This window comes from Toxotes jaculatrix, chromosome 24 (assembly GCF_017976425.1).
Source record: "Toxotes jaculatrix isolate fToxJac2 chromosome 24, fToxJac2.pri, whole genome shotgun sequence".
Taxonomy (NCBI): domain Eukaryota; kingdom Metazoa; phylum Chordata; class Actinopteri; family Toxotidae; genus Toxotes; species Toxotes jaculatrix.
In genome coordinates, this window is record NC_054417.1 from 6146312 (window position 1) to 6161906 (window position 15595).

Sequence of the window (15595 nt, forward strand, 5' to 3'; positions counted from 1 at the left end):
ATACTTTATTGATATGTGATGCCAATTCTCCTGCTCTACTCCTCCTCCTCCTCAAGGAGGTCAAAGGTCAGAGTCATGTGGTTTAAAGAATAGGCCTTGTTAATGGATTATTATCTATTATTAATTTTGTGTCAGGTTCAATGATTCCTCACTGTAAAATAAAAGTAAAAATAAATCTCTAGCTCCATCTATTGGACAATATTGTGCAAGACAGTTACACATACCCAGCTGCACTAAACATCTGTGTGCGCATGAGTGACTGCTTTAAATCCGGTGCCATGAACTCTAAGCACTGAACTTCTTGATTTTTGTTTTTTTTAATAATCAAACTACATTTTGAGGAATGGATTCTCATTCATCTGCTCAGCTAATGAAAAATCATAGCTTGTGAAGTCATTTCTTGAGATTTGCACCCTCCCTCCCATCTCTAGCATTAATACACCAGCCCGAGGTGAGCAGTGCCTGTCTTTGCAGCAGTTACTTGCCTACAGCTACCAGCTGAAAGAAATCATTTCCACTCAGTGGCAGTGGAATTCAACATGATCCCTGGATACTGAATGACCCAGGGATGTTTTTCTATTCTTTATTGAGACATGGATCCATTTAGGTTGTAAAGCACTGCATATGTGGCTCTAAATGACCTTTCCAATTACCCTCACTGGTAACACAAGATTTTCTTGATTTGAAACTAGGTTGACTGACGAGCAATTAAGAAGCCTGTGGTCTCTGTCAATGCTCTTCAGCTTTTGATAGTGAAATACAATCTTGGGACAAAGAGCAGCACTGTGCTTTTGATTCCTGGTGCAGTCATCGTACGTAACAGCTGCAGGGATGACTGCATGGATGAGAATGTCAGAGGTACCAGCAGCCTTAAATGGAGCCTCTACTGTGGTGTCAGTCCTCCAAATGACTCTGTTATTCAAATAGCAAATTGTTTACTGACACATCCTTGTTAGCAGACGTCATTTGTTTTAGCTCTAAAATTACTAAAATGTTAATGTCTCCTCATCATACTTCTGTCAGGAACTTTTAAAGTTCATCTGTGTTTGAGATGGTATGTTAAGTGCAGTGACTCAGCAAACCGTCACAAAGGTACCAAAGCTATGTGACTTGCACTGAAGGTCAACAGTTTGCAGTGTGTATCAGCGGCTTTGGCTGTCCCAAACACACCACTTAAAGAGATAGCTTAGAGCACTATTGTCTGAGAATGCAGGCAACAAGTGTCGACACCGGATTCAAATCTGTCATACGTGGTAACAGTGAAAGGCATAAACGCAGATACTTATTAAGGGAAAATTGTTTAACGCTTTGGGTACGTGTCCAAATATACTTCAGTTTTCAAATATCAGTAGCAGCTTGTAGAGATGAAACATTTTTGTTAAATGTTCTGATGCTTAAAACTCACTGACTGGTCAAACTGTAATCCTACCCCTTAATTTTAATTCATAGATTAGACCTGCATTATCAAAGCATGTGGGCACTGATATAATATTTTTGTCAAACTTAGAAATCCTGATGAGACATTCAAACCCTGAGAGTGAGGACTCCACTTGTCAGATCATAATGGGCTTAAATGCTCAGAACACTTAGGCAATCTTTTCCTTATCAGTGACCCACACACTGAGAAGAGCGTCTCAGCTTAGACTGAGACAGACACCATTGCTATATGAGTGTAAGGCAACAGACTAGAAAGGGGAGACTCACTAGTGACTTTTTATAACTATGATTTTACTGTTCATTGTTCAGACCACTGCTCCATGTGAATCCTTCTCTGAAACTAATGTGTGTAAACTAATTTGACCTTTTGTGGGTCACCATGACTCATGACTCAAGGAGCTCCAGCAGGTGAGGTGTCCTTTCTCTTCCGAGGTTTAACTCAGGCTATCTATTGAGCTGCGTGATCCATCGCAGAGCTCTGCCTCCCCTCTATCTTTAGTGAGCCACGGTCTGTGAATGGAGAGCCTAACTTTATCTGGCTGACTGTCATCGAAGCTGCTGGTATTTTTAGGTGGTGGCTTGCAGTGGCAGCAGCTGTGAAAGCATTTAATGCTGCCCGCCCCCCGTTCCAACTCCCTCTTTCTCTCTCTCGCTCTTTTGCTGTTGGACAATGACAGTATCAGAGCTGACGCATAAACCAAGCACTTGACTGAAAGACTGTGGTCATTTTCCTCTCTGCCACCTGCAACCTAAAGCCAAACCGATGGGACACGACACACAAGACATGATACCTGTGATCACGGGCCGCCTTTGGTGAATAGAAGATCCAATCCATTTGCTTTGACTCTCAGTGACCAGGAGGTGTGTCGAAGTCAGCCAGAATCCACAAGCTACAAACCAAAGAGACAAGGAACAAGAGCTTAAACGTCTCACAGAGCTTCATCACCATTCTACAGAGCAACAGAACAAATATCTGCCATTTCTCTAAGTCAAAGAATAATTCAAAGAAGAGCCAAAGGTCTTATGAATTAACTGATGCCAGCTTGAACATTTCGAGGACATCATTTTTAAGAGAACATAACAGTGACAGAATGCTTTAAAGACAGTGACTCACAGGAGTGGTAAGTTTATCCTTTTACTGTTCTTCAACATTTTTCTGGTTAATTTTACAAGCTACACTATGTTTACTACCTGTCTTACTGTATGTGTCTCTCTTGACACTGCTTCTTGACATTCAGGCCTGTATAACCATTAGACTTAAGAAGTATCTTACACCCTACACAAACAGCTTTTTTCTAGATTAGAAATGAGCACATGACTATATGATCCATGCTGTTTAGAGGATGTGCATCAGATGCAAGAGCAGTGTGTGTCAGGCTGCTACGAGATCAAACCAAAAGCTGTAAGAATGCAAAAAGTCTTTCACATGAAAGAGGAATTTAGCTCCACATAACAAATGTCTTGGGTTGTTGCTAAACCTTAAAGGTGTAGACATCATGACAACAATGCAAAAATCCAGAAAGTCCATCAGTAAGGAAACAGCTAACATACATGATCTATACATACACGGCATTTATGGGTCAGTTTTGTCTTAGTTCGTGCTGCAGGTGTGTCACTGCAGTTTGTGTGCTATGTGACACATGGTCTCTGGTGTCTTTTTTCGGACAGACTACTTTATAAATACACTCTTCAATGAGCTACAGCACCAGCTGTGAGACAACTGAGAGTGGTTTACGTTTGCTCGAAATCCACATAACTAAACCACTGACCGTGTGATAAACACCTCACTAAACACATTTCAGTTGTAAACAGAAATATGAGTTTTGTGTTTGTATCCAGTCGAGACTCAAGTGAAACGTACATTTTCTTTGTCTCACAGCTCCTTCACCACAGATAAGACGATCATTTCCAGGCAATCCCACCACAAAAGGAATTTCTCCACTCATATCCCAGAGAAAGTGACACTATCATGGATATTTTTGGAGGTGCTCCTCGTGTTTTGGGCTACCCACGTCCTGTGGTGGCACAGTGTGGCACAGATGCCACACTGAGGTGCCAGATTGGTGGGGACCCTCGTCCTGATGTGATCTGGGAGCGTAAAAATGTCCAGATCATGTCTGAGGGACGCTACAAGCTCTCAGAGGAGGGAAAAGCTTACCTGCTGACCATTACTGGAGTGACGCAACAGGATGCTGGCCAGTACATTTGCAAGGCTCGAAATAGCGTAGGTGAAACATATGCAGCAGCCTCCCTCAAAGTGGAAGGAGAGGCCCAGTCACAAGAGGGGGGGCAAAGGCAAATAGGGGTCAATGGTATGAAGCAACCAGTGAAAGAAAACGGAGAATACAAAGGACATCTGAATGGCTACTGCACAGAACAAAACGGTGAACATAGGAAAGAAAATGGAGCAGAGATAAATGGAGATCACAAATGGAACAGCAGGGTTAGTGAAAAAAGAGAAGAGGTTGATTTAACATCTGATGATAAACCACGATTCCTCATCAAGCCCCTCTCTCTGCGTGTGGACAGGGGAGAGGACGCTGCCTTCTCCTGCAAAATCTGGGGTACTCCTTTGCCAGAGGTGACATGGGAGAAAGATGGGAAGAGGCTGAATGACATTTTCGAAAGTTCACACTTCAGCGTGAGCAATCAAGACGGTGGCTGGTTCCAGCTCAAGATTTACAGGACGCGCATGCCTGACAAAGGTGTCTACACCTGCAAGGCCATCAACTGCTACGGTGAGGCCTTGGCCGGTGCCGTCCTTCTTGTTGAGCCTGTACCAGAACGAGAAGAGAGTAAACTGTCCTCAAATAGTCACACTAACAGCCAATGGTCACCAAAGCACAGGGGTGGGAGACTCAGTTTGTCGAGGGTTAGTGAGGAGCCACCTGTCAACTTGTCTACGGTCAAGAAGTTTGGAGTGGCAGAGGGGAAACATGCCAAGTTTCGCTGCTGTGTGACAGGGAAGCCGAAACCCGAGATCATCTGGAAGAAAAACGGGGTTCTCCTGGAGCCTGGGAGACGTCATCTGATATTTGAGGACAGGGAGGGCTACTACACACTAAAGGTTCTGTACTGCAAAGAGCAGGATACAGGGCTGTATGTCTGCGCAGCATCAAACGCTCTTGGAAACACCCTCAGTGCTGTTCACCTGTCAGTCAAAGGTAGGAGATACTTCCCTGATTAAATTACTGCAACTTTAACTGGCTAAAGTTAGTCTGAATGTGGCATTGTTAAAATGATAAATATCACTGTACAAAATACCAAAAGACTGATGGTAAACGAATGCAAATATAATAAACAATGCAAAATTATTATTAATCTTCTGAAGTGAATTATCTAAAATGTATTAAGCTGCCAAACAACAGTGACAAGAGCAAAGAACACAACACATTTCAAGTGATTCTGGAATCGTCATTGTAGGTGAACATTTTAAAGAAACAACCCGTGGTCCATGAGTGGGTTATTGTGTCTCTGATGCACATCCCCAACCACACAGATAACACATACACAAGCTGCATTTGTCGAGGCTAATTGATTGTGTGCCTTGTTGAAATTTGTGCCATCACCTCTTAAAGTAGCTAATTATTTTGTCCTAATCCCTTCATAATGGGCAGATAATCCTCAGGGTCACATAGCCTCTCATATGCAGAGTCCTGTACTGTGCCAGCTGCCGCTATCATACATGTTAGTTTGGTCTTGGGGTTAACATGTCAGTCCTTAATACACAGATAATATGGAGTGGCATTAAAGCTGAGCAATACTTAAAAAATATTCAGTGGCGGCATGAGAGATTCAACACACTTTGGCAGTTTAAGCCATGATTTAGTCTATGACCATACATTTTGCTAACAGGAAAATACATTTTAAATACCCACTTCCTTCATTCTTCAGGCCCAGCTGTGCGGTTCAGGCGTCCATTAAAAGATCTGGAAGTGAGGGAGAGGGATGTTGCTGTGCTGGAGTGCGAGGTGCCCGATGAGTCGGTCCCAGCTGCCTGGTACCTGGAGGACCAGAGGCTGATGCCCAGCAGTAAATATGGGATGGAGCAGAAAGGAACCAGACGAAGACTAACCATCCATGATGTTGGGACAGATGATGATGGAGTGTATCTCTGTGAGATGCCAGATGGAGCAAAGAGCATTGCAGAGCTATCAGTTAAAGGTATGATGTACAGAAACTGAATGGAAATGAAAACTTCAGAGCTAAAATTTCTCCTAAAGAGGAAGCAAGCAACTGCTCCATCCAACGATAATTTGATAAAAATAACTATGTGTTTAAGCTACTCTAAAATAATTCCCTATGATCATTAACAGAGAGAGATGTGCAAGTCTGATTTAAAACTGAAAATCTACCTTTTCTGCTTACAGGTACTATTGTTCGAAAACTTCCGCGGAAGCTGGAGGTCCTCGAGGGTGAGAATGCAGCATTCTGCGTGGAGGTGGAGGATGATGACATGGAGGTCCACTGGTTCAAAGATGGCCTGAAGCTACATGAGACACACCAGACAATCCTGAAGTCTTTTGGCAAAACTCACATTCTGGTCTTTGTCAACGTAGCCCATCAGGACTCAGGGGTAGTGACTTTTGTCGCAGGGAGATCCAAAACTACATCACGCCTCAAGGTCAAAGGTACTTACAGGATTCCTTAAATTGTGCCATGGTTTTCTGGACTAGTTAGCAAAAGATTCTGAGCGTGATATTCTGATATTGAGATAGATAGATTTTTGTTCCATGAAGAGTTTGATAGGATATAGATTTGATAGAGGATGGCTTCCTGTCATGGTGGTTCACACTTACATTCTTCATCCCTCTCCTCTCTGTGCTTTAGCCTCAAGACACTGCCCCCCTATCTGCCCTGTGGGTGCCAAAATGGATGTAGATCGACCCAACAGTGCCCTTCTCACCTGGGTTCCTGCCCCCAACAGCCAGACATCCACCCGCTCCATCTTCGTGCTGGAGAGACAAGAAGTGGGCTCCCAGGAGTGGCAGAAGTGTTTCACCTCAGAGACCGCCACCTCGGCTGAGGTCACCGGTGACAGCGTGTCATGCGAAGGCGACTACCGTTTCCGAGTCTGTTGCATCAACAAGTATGGACGAAGTGGTCATGTGGAGTTTCCCAAAGTCATCCATCTGGGTGAGGAAATGACTGTGAAGTAAAACTGTACATGTGTTACTGTATTTCATTGTGTCACTATGTAATGCAGCTGCAACCAACAAGGAAACGTTTATTGCTCAGAAATGCATTACCATTCTACAAACCTTCTGTGATTTTTAGTGTACTGTAATGAATAGACACCAATCTGTTTTTTCCATTTTTCTTAGTTCCTGGGCCCAAAATTTACCGCCGCCTCCAAGGCTGTGAAGTTGTGGAAGGCGAAGATGCTCGCTTCTCCATCGAATTGTCTGCCTCAATGGTTGGAACCTGGTTTCTGAACAGCGCCCAACTGCAGAATGGCGGACGGTACTTGATACAGCAGTCCCAAACACAGCACTCACTGGTTATCCGCGGCACTCGTACTGCAGATGACACAGCAGAGGTCACGTTCATAGCCAACGGAGTGCGGGATTCATGTGTGCTCAAAGTTAAACGTAGGTGTTAAAATCTGTTAATCTTGCTACTTCTAGTATATGATGAAATAAAGTTTTGGGATTTTATTTAATTTGTATGTTTATTTCTTTGCAGCTGCTGTAGTAAAGTTCAGCCCTCTGTCAGAATTAGACAGCAATAAGAAGGTGGACACTGGTGATGCTATTGTTCTCTACTGTGAAGTTACTCACCCTTTTGCTCAAGTATCCTGGTTCAAAGATGGTGAGGAGCTCCAGATGACTGATGGCCTCAGCATCCAATCAGATGGGAACATGAGGAGGATTGTGATCCAATCAGCTGATGCATGTCACTCTGGAGTTTACACGTGTAAAACCTCAGATGACACCATCAAATTCAACGTGGATGTTGCAGGTGAAAGATATTTGAATAATAATCATCCTTAAGTACCTGGTGTTCCAGCTGTTGACATTCTTCCCTCCCTCCTCCTTCCTTTATGTCCTTTCAGGTCCTCCTGTGGAGTTCAGTCCAGTCCCAGAAGAGGACCTCCACAAGAGCAGCATGGAGTTGGACCCCGTGGTACTGCTCTGCCACGTCTCCAGAGAGGATGCCGAAGTCATATGGTAAGTAAAGTCCTGTTAGAGACATGAATGACAATCTGTAATTTGTCTGCAAATGTATTTTACAGTTGTCTTTATCAAATGTGTGTCCCAGGTATAAAGACGGCTGTGAGATCCGGCCCAGTGACAACATCACTCTGCAGGCAGAGGGGACTGTGAGGAGGTTAATAATCCGCTCTGCAGAAACCTCAGATGCCGGCAGCTACACCTGCCAGGCAGGAAACAACAGCATGGAGTTCACCGTCAATGTCAGAGGTGCAAGGACATTTCTTTTTCTTTACACACACATTAGCTACATTAGAAAGACAAACTGACCTGGTTGTTTACATTGTCTACAAACACAGAACCTCCAGTGATGATTGTGGAACCTAAGGATGATGTTGTGATGGAAAGCTACATCTCAGTGGAGATCAACCTGCAGTGTGAACTGTCCCGCTCCAGCGGGAAGGTGCAGTGGTTCAAGGACGGCCAGGAGGTGGAGAACGGTGACAACATCCAGCTGATATCTGAGGGTCCTTACAGGAGGCTGACCATCTTCTGTGGAGCAGTGGAGGATGGTGGAGAGTATGTCTGCAAAACAGATGGAGACTCTGTCTTCTTCCAGCTTACTGTCACAGGTTTGCACTCACTTCTGGCTCTGCTATATTCCTATCAGAAAGGTGTGAAAGGTATTTAAGAGACAACAAAATTCTTTACACATGTCTCTAAGATTTCCAATTGTAACCCAGTCAAATAATGCTTAATTTTTTTTTCTTCCTGTACCAGAACCACCAGTCCGAATTGTTTCTCCCGGTGAATCAGAGCTGGAATTGACCCATTTGGCCTCCGAGAGGCTGGAGCTCAGCTGTGAAATCTCCCAGTCAGATGCCCCTGTCCGCTGGTACAGAGATGGCCTAGAGGTAGATGAGGGCCCTAACTTGATCCTTGAGGCGAATGGGGCCAAACGCCGGCTAGTTATACCCATGCCCACAGTGGAAGACACCGGGGAATATATCTGTGACACTGAGGATGACTCTGTGGCGTTCCTGGTAACTATTACAGGTAACAATAAGGACACAAGTGTAAATATTTATCATCTTCATAAATGCATTTTCAATAAATGCATATAATTTTGATAGCATTTCTATCATGTACAACTCCTTCCTTTTTAATGATTTTAATTCTCCTTTTCATTCAGAGCCACCAGTGACACTTACACGTCCTAAAAATGCACCTGAAAAACTGGAGAGTTTTGCCGGCAAACCAGTTGTGTTGGAGATCGAGGTGTCCCGGCCAAGTGCAGAAGTCAAGTGGTGGCTGAATGGCAAAGAAATAGAGGAGAACAGGAACGTCACCATCACGGAGGATGGGCTCATCCGTCGCCTGACCATCCATGTTCCAACCCCAGAGGATTCTGGAAAATACACCTGCGACGCTGTCGATGATCAAATAGATTTCCAGGTCAAAGTTTCAGGTAAGAGGCAAAGGTTGGCTTTGGAGATGATTTCTGATCCATAAAGGCCACTATGATACCATGTTGAGTGTCAATATTCAATTCTGCATCCTCAGAGCCTCCAGTGAAGATCTTAAGAAAGTCAGAGATCAAGACAAATCTAAAATCCCTGATTTCTGATGACATTGTGCTGGAGTGTGAACTCTCCAGAGCCAATGCTGTCGGCAAATGGTACAAGGATGGCTGTCGTATTGAGGGCGATGAAAGGTTCTGTGAAGAGGAAGAAGGCTCTTTTCGCTCGCTGGTCATCCTCAATGCTGAGCTCAAAGACTCAGGAGAGTATTTCCTGGATGTTGGAGATGATAATATCAGCTTCCAGGTTACAGTTGAAGGTAAAATTCATTTAGTTGATTTTACGGTTTAAAGTAATTTGTTATTGTGATTAATTCTCACATGAATAAATCACCCATCTTCTCCCTCTTTTGGCTTCAGAGCCTCCAGTGACCATTGTAGGAAACTCGATCGACCCTGACTACCAGGAAATGGTGACAGGTGATGACCTGATCCTGGCCTGTGAGGTGTCCCGTGCCAATGCCCCCGTCCAGTGGTACTGCAATGACAGGCTGCTCACTAATGACTCCCGCACCTACATTGAGAGCTATGGGACTCTGAGGAAAATTATCATCTCAAATGTCCAGTCCTCAGATTCTGGAAAGTACATGTGTGATGCTGTAGATGACAAGATGATCACTGTTATACGGATTCAAGGTACAGACCCAGGGTATAGGTCTTAAGAGTCTTAAAAGAGAAAGGATAAATTCTGATTACAAAGGTAGCTAATATTTGCTTGTCTTTTCTTTTATATCAAAGAACCTCCAGTCACGTTTGTGAATAAAGAGGATGATATTGTTGTGACGGGTTACGAAGCAGAGAGTGTGACCTTGACGAGTTATGTGTCCAAGGAAACAGCTCTAGTGCGCTGGCTGAAAGACTGGACGCCTGTTGAAGGCGAACGCTTCAGAGCACTCATGGAGGGCCATAAACGCACCTTCACCATCGAGCCTCTTAGGCGCTCTGATGCTGGCGAGTACACCTGTGACGTCAACACAGACCAGATCCACTTCAGTCTGCTGGTCAAAGGTTAAAATTTCAGTTTGATTTTGTCATTCAATAATATTACAGAATACCAAGTGTCAACTGAAAAGCTATATTAACTTTTTTTTTGTGTGTGTGTTGCAGAAATGAGAATCAAGTTTCTGAAGCCTCTTCGGGACACTGTGGCCCACGCTGACGGTATGGTGACTCTTCGCTGTGAAGTGTGCAAGCCAAAGGCAGACGTCCAGTGGCTGAAGGATGGTGTGGAGGTGGTTCCAAGCAGGAGGTTCTCCATTCGGGCAGATGGAGTGGAACGAAGCTTGACCATCCACCGTTTGACCAGAGAGGACGCCGGGGAGTACACCTGTGAGTCCAGAGATGACCACACTACAGCATCGCTGAGAGTAGAAAGTAAGTACATCTGGGCTGGAGATTTTCTGTTTTTTACCATGTAAGGCAGCAGGTCTGTGACCTTTCTTTCGTCTCTTCAGTGCCTCGAGTGGTGGAGTTCCTCACAGAGCTCCACAACACCACCGTGCTTGAAGGAGAAGATGCCACTTTTAAGTGTGTGGTTTCACCTGAGGATGTCCAGTTGGTCTGGCTCATGGACAATGAGGCTATCACCCTGGGTGATCGTTTCCAGGCAACCCAGAACGGCCTATGTCACACCTTCGTGATTAAGAAGTGCCAAATGCTGGACTGCTCCAAGATCACAGCAGAGGCAGAGGGAAATTTTAGCAAAGCCACCCTCAAAGTTCAGGGTAAGATAATTAATTGCACAGAAAAGAGAAGAAGTAGTGTATTACCACAGTTACCAGCAGCTCACTGTAATGTTTTTTTCTGTCTCTTCTCATTATGCTCAGAGGCTCAGATCATGTTTACAAAGAAAATGGAGGCTGTCATGGCAGAGGAGTTTGGTGATGCCACCTTGGAAACAGAGATCAGCCTGGAGACAGGCGAGGTGCAGTGGATGAGGCAGGGGGTGGTCATCCAGCCTGGTCCCCGACACACACTGGCCCAGAATGGCTGTACACGCAGTCTGACCATCCACAACCTGACTCTGTCAGACCGGGGAACCTACCGCTGCGAGACTCTGCATGACCGGACACAGGTCAAGCTCAATGTAGAACGTAAGTGTCAAATATTTTGTATTTCTGCTTGGTAAGTGACCTTAGTGATTAATCAATTAACCAAATGAATCACCAGCCAAAACTGCTGTCCAACAATTTTCTGTGGACCAGCAGGGAAATCAATTAATCATTTCAGCAATAGCAGACATGCTTTGCAAAGGCAGGAATTACTCAGGAGTCAGTGCGGTGTGCCGCTTTGCCACTGGCATCTCGTCTGACACACATGAGTTCTGGGCAGGCGTAGAACAGTACATTTGTAGGCGTTTTTTCACAGTATGTCGCATGAAAAAAGATTCTGAGAAGAGCAAGGATAGACCTGTAAGCGTGGAAAGGTTTCTGAAACACAGCCATGCTGTCATACAATACTGTACTGAATGACACTGTGACAATGGACCATGGAGCAACTGTAGGTGTTTTTGTAATGCGATAAACTAAGCTGGGCCTATATTTGAACCACCTTTTGTTGCCCTTGAAACACAGTGTTCTTTCAGTGTACAGTGGAAATGATAGATGTGCCTCAAAGCAGCATGATTTGTTTTAAAAATATATATATTTACAATCTAGATGGCATCATTTAATACTCCTCTCACAACACTACTCTCTCTCATCTCCTCCAATCCAGCCCGTAAAATCTCCATCCGTAAAGGCCTGACTGACCAAGAGACCTTTGAACGAGAGACTGCTTCCTTCGAGGTGGAGCTCTCCCATGCCGATGTGGAGGGATCCTGGCAGAAGGACGGCATTCGGGTGAAACCAAACAACCAGTGGCGGGTGAGCACTAATGGGCAAGTTCATGGCCTCACCCTGTCCAACCTCACCCTGGAGGACACAGGCACCATCGTCTTCTCTGCTGAAGGTGTGCGCACCACTGCCAGGCTCACAGTTAAAGGTAAGTAACGCCTACGGAGCTCAGTGGATTAGCCAGTGCTTATTAGATAGAGACTCAGCTGCTGCAACGTAAGACACTGGTTCACAAAGAAATAGGAATGTTTCAGATTTTTACTGTGGATTCTCTTATTAAGCAGTTTTTGAATTTGTATTTGTAACCATGAATAATTTAAGTTTTTAATTGGTTGATTCACCGACTGAATTGACAGAGACACCGGTGTCCATCTTGAGAGCACTGGCTGATGTCCGTGTGGAGGAGGAATTTCCTGCCACTCTGGAGTGTGAATTCTCTAGACAAAATGTTGAAGTCAGATGGTTTAAGGTAAAACAAACCAGTAAACCTTATCATTTTGTGATTTAATCACAACAGACTGGTGAGGAATACCTGTGTCTTTTTTCTTCTGTGAATCAGAACGGGACGGAGCTGAAGCCAGGGAAGAACTGTCGGATCTACTCAATGGGTCGGAAGCGGTTCTGTCAGATCCAGCAGTGCTCCCGGGCTGACTCTGGCACCTACACATGTGAAACAGGCGAAATTAACACTTCTTGCTCACTGGAGGTGTATGGTAACTGTCTGAACAGATATCCGATAAAACATTGAACAAATCTGCATAAGCACAGTTACTGTATATGGAAATCTACATTTGATGATATTTTACATTTCAAGTATTTCATGATGAATTGTGCAGCCAGTGAAATATCTGAAGTGGAGCTCCATCTAGTGGTTTTAAGGAGAAGCTTAATGCATCAATAAGTCTTCAAAAAAACCAACAACTTCCTGTTTTTGTCATACAATATCCCTGATCTAAATCACTTTACTAACCTCACAGAGCATGAGCTGGAGATAGTGCAGGATCTGGAGGATCTCTACATTCAGGAGGACCAGAACGCTGTCTTCATGTGTGAGGTTTCTCTGGAGGATGTGACTGGAGAGTGGTACAAGGACGGCCACAAGATCCGGCCCACCAGCACCGTCAAGATCCGCACTGAAGGTTAGAAAAGGAACGGGCTGATTATTATTGAGACTAAATGATTCTGATTAGACTGAGAAACAAATACTCACAACACATTTACACTGACAGCAACAGATGTACCATAGGAGTGTGTGTGTGATGCTAGGACACCAACCAGTGAAATGGCATAGATCAAAGATATAGATCAGCAAATCTCAAAGTCTGGAGTCTCTTAGAGTTAGATATATGTCAGCTATGCCTTCCACAGTGTGCAATGTGTTTGTTACAGTGCAAAGGGCAAATTTAAGGAAAGGAAGAATAACACATGAAAATAAAATTAGGAAACATTGTGGATACAATTTATGAATAAAAAGCTGTTACTAAACTAGTGACACTAGTTTGTAGAAGGGACTCTGGTAGCCAGATAGGGATACGTAAGTAACTGTAGGGTCTACGAGGGAGCAGAGAGGAACAGCGTCAAAGTGCCTTGAAATATATTCTCCATCTCTGTTGCTGTTCTCCTTCAGGGACCAAACACTTCCTGCTGATGTGCAATGTCAAAGCTGAAGATGCTGGAGAAATCCGCTTTGTAGCCAGAGATATGGAATCTACAGCTTTCCTTGAGGTAGAAGGTAAGCTCATTCTCACATCTAAAATGTCCTGTTTCTTTTATTTGACATGTTGACAAATGTTCTTCTCCAAATCACAAACATTTTCCTCTCACTCCAGAGCTTCCAGTTTCCATTGTTAAACCCCTGCGAGACCGTACAGCCCTGGAAAAACATCGCGTGATCCTTGAGTGCACCGTTTCCTCACCTCGCTGCAGCGCCACCTGGTACAAGGGCAGGGAGGAGCTGGTTTCTTCGGATCGAGTGGAGATTTCGGTTGACGGCTGTTCCCATAAACTGGTGATCCAGCAGGTGTCTGTGGAGGATGAGGGCACCTACGGCATCGAGGTTGGGGAGCACACATCTAAAGCCAAACTGATGGTGGAAGGTAAGATGGGTGGAGAACTGAGGACCACATCACCTTTACTGCTCCAGCTCACAAAACCACACAAAACTGCACTTAAGTGTGATTAGTTTTTACAAATATTGTGTATAAAAATATGACTTCTCTAGGTATTAAGTTTAATGGTTCTCTAACACTTATCCCCCCAAGTTATTTATATTCTTACTGTGTTCCCTCACACCATGATAACACCTCTTTCCCTTCCTGCTCTGAAGCCCAGGCTCTCGTGATGGTCAAAGAGCTTGAGGACGTGGAGGTGACGGAGCCGGAGGCGGCGTCTTTCCAGTGTGAGGTGTCTGTCGACATAAGCAAGCCTCCCATTTGGACTCTGAATGGAGAGACCCTTCAATCGGGCCCCTCTGTCCGGCTGGAAAACCGCGGGACAGTCCATAAGCTCACCCTGAAAAACACCAGTGTGGACATGAGTGGGATCGTCAAGTTTACCATGGGCAAGGCAAAGACCAGCGCTATGCTCAGTGTTATGGCAGAGTAGAAGAACGAGAGAAAGAAAAGCAAGTGACTGAGAGAAAGAAGGAAAAGTGAAGAGACTGACTGCAAAAAATGGGACTAAAAAACATTTATAGTGATTTGTTGGCCTGCACTTTTCTCTTCCGAGCTTATTTCAAATTGAGGATATTCACTGAAGCCGGACTAAGTATTTTAAAGCTGAGGCATGTTTCTTCAGTCGAGTTATTCCTCTTGTTTGTTTTTTACAGTGTAGATATTTATTTGCCCAGCTGACTTTACATTCTTGTATTCTTAAGGAAAGCCCCCACAATAAAATATAAAGTAACAGTGGTCAATGCCAAAGAGTCAAACACTTTTTAAAATGTTTTCTAACTGACAGCTCTTTAAATGATCAATCATTTCAGTACTGGTTGCAGCTTCTCCAGAGTAAGGACGTGCTGCTTTTCTCAGTCTTGGGTCACTGTATCTTTGTTTTGTTTTCTTTTGTATGTTGAAAACAGTAAAGATTTAAGTGGGGGGAAAAAACTGTACTCTTAAAACCAAACTACACTGCTTTTTGTTTCCCTCTATCCGCCCAGCACCTTACAAGCAAGCGACGAGCTAACGCCGGTTTGTGCCTTTCATTTAATTATTACCATGATGCATGAAAACGTTAGAAAACCTGGGACTAGAGTTTCGAGAGTCAGATATTTCTCTTACGAACTGGTGGAGACAAAAAAGTTCAAATGAGCGTAAATGTTGGACTTACATTTATCAGTTAGCCCGTAACTCCAACGTAGCTCTGCGGCTACCAGCAGCTGTTACCTGCCAGCCCCTCAACCACAGGTGCTCCAGCAACAGCTAATCATTGGTAGGTAAGATGCACTATTTTGTCTTTACGGGGTTATACTGCCCCCTACTCCCAAAACACAAAAACAAAAACAAAAATAAATAAAATAAAATAAAATAAAATAAAATAAAATAAAATAAAATAAAATAAAATAAAAATAAAATAACTTCTAGCAGACAAACACA

At 44.0% G+C, this 15595-nt stretch overlaps 1 protein-coding gene across 2 annotated transcripts; it reads left to right on the top strand.

The window, feature by feature from the left end:
- The first annotated feature begins 2165 nt into the window (after nucleotides 1–2165).
- On the top strand, nucleotides 2166–15469 carry obsl1a (obscurin like cytoskeletal adaptor 1a). Of its 2 annotated transcripts, XM_041032165.1 has the most exons (25): nucleotides 2166–2558; nucleotides 3317–4601; nucleotides 5332–5601; nucleotides 5808–6068; nucleotides 6268–6573; nucleotides 6762–7028; nucleotides 7123–7398; nucleotides 7493–7607; nucleotides 7699–7859; nucleotides 7949–8221; nucleotides 8370–8645; nucleotides 8782–9057; nucleotides 9153–9428; nucleotides 9529–9804; nucleotides 9907–10176; nucleotides 10276–10542; nucleotides 10623–10892; nucleotides 10995–11261; nucleotides 11884–12150; nucleotides 12359–12471; nucleotides 12562–12715; nucleotides 12980–13141; nucleotides 13630–13734; nucleotides 13832–14098; nucleotides 14329–15469. In XM_041032165.1, exons 2-25 carry the CDS (start codon nucleotides 3407–3409, stop codon nucleotides 14604–14606), a joined length of 6648 nt encoding a protein of 2215 aa, XP_040888099.1. In that variant the 5' UTR covers nucleotides 2166–2558; nucleotides 3317–3406; the 3' UTR covers nucleotides 14607–15469. The 2 variants fall into 2 exon arrangements, with proteins under 2 accessions (XP_040888099.1, XP_040888100.1); XM_041032166.1 differs by lacking the exons at nucleotides 7949–8221; nucleotides 8370–8645; nucleotides 8782–9057.
- The last annotated feature ends 126 nt before the right edge of the window (nucleotides 15470–15595 follow it).

Excerpts from the sequence above, each read along its gene's own strand:
- obsl1a (XM_041032165.1), top strand. The coding sequence starts at position 3,407 with ATGGATATTTTTGGAGGTGCTCCTCGTGTTTTGGGCTACCCACGTCCT. Across the intron at positions 9,058-9,152 it reads TTTCCAGGTCAAAGTTTCAG|AGCCTCCAGTGAAGATCTTA; the intron begins GTAAGAGGCAAA and ends CTGCATCCTCAG. Across the intron at positions 13,142-13,629 it reads CGTCAAGATCCGCACTGAAG|GGACCAAACACTTCCTGCTG; the intron begins GTTAGAAAAGGA and ends GTTCTCCTTCAG.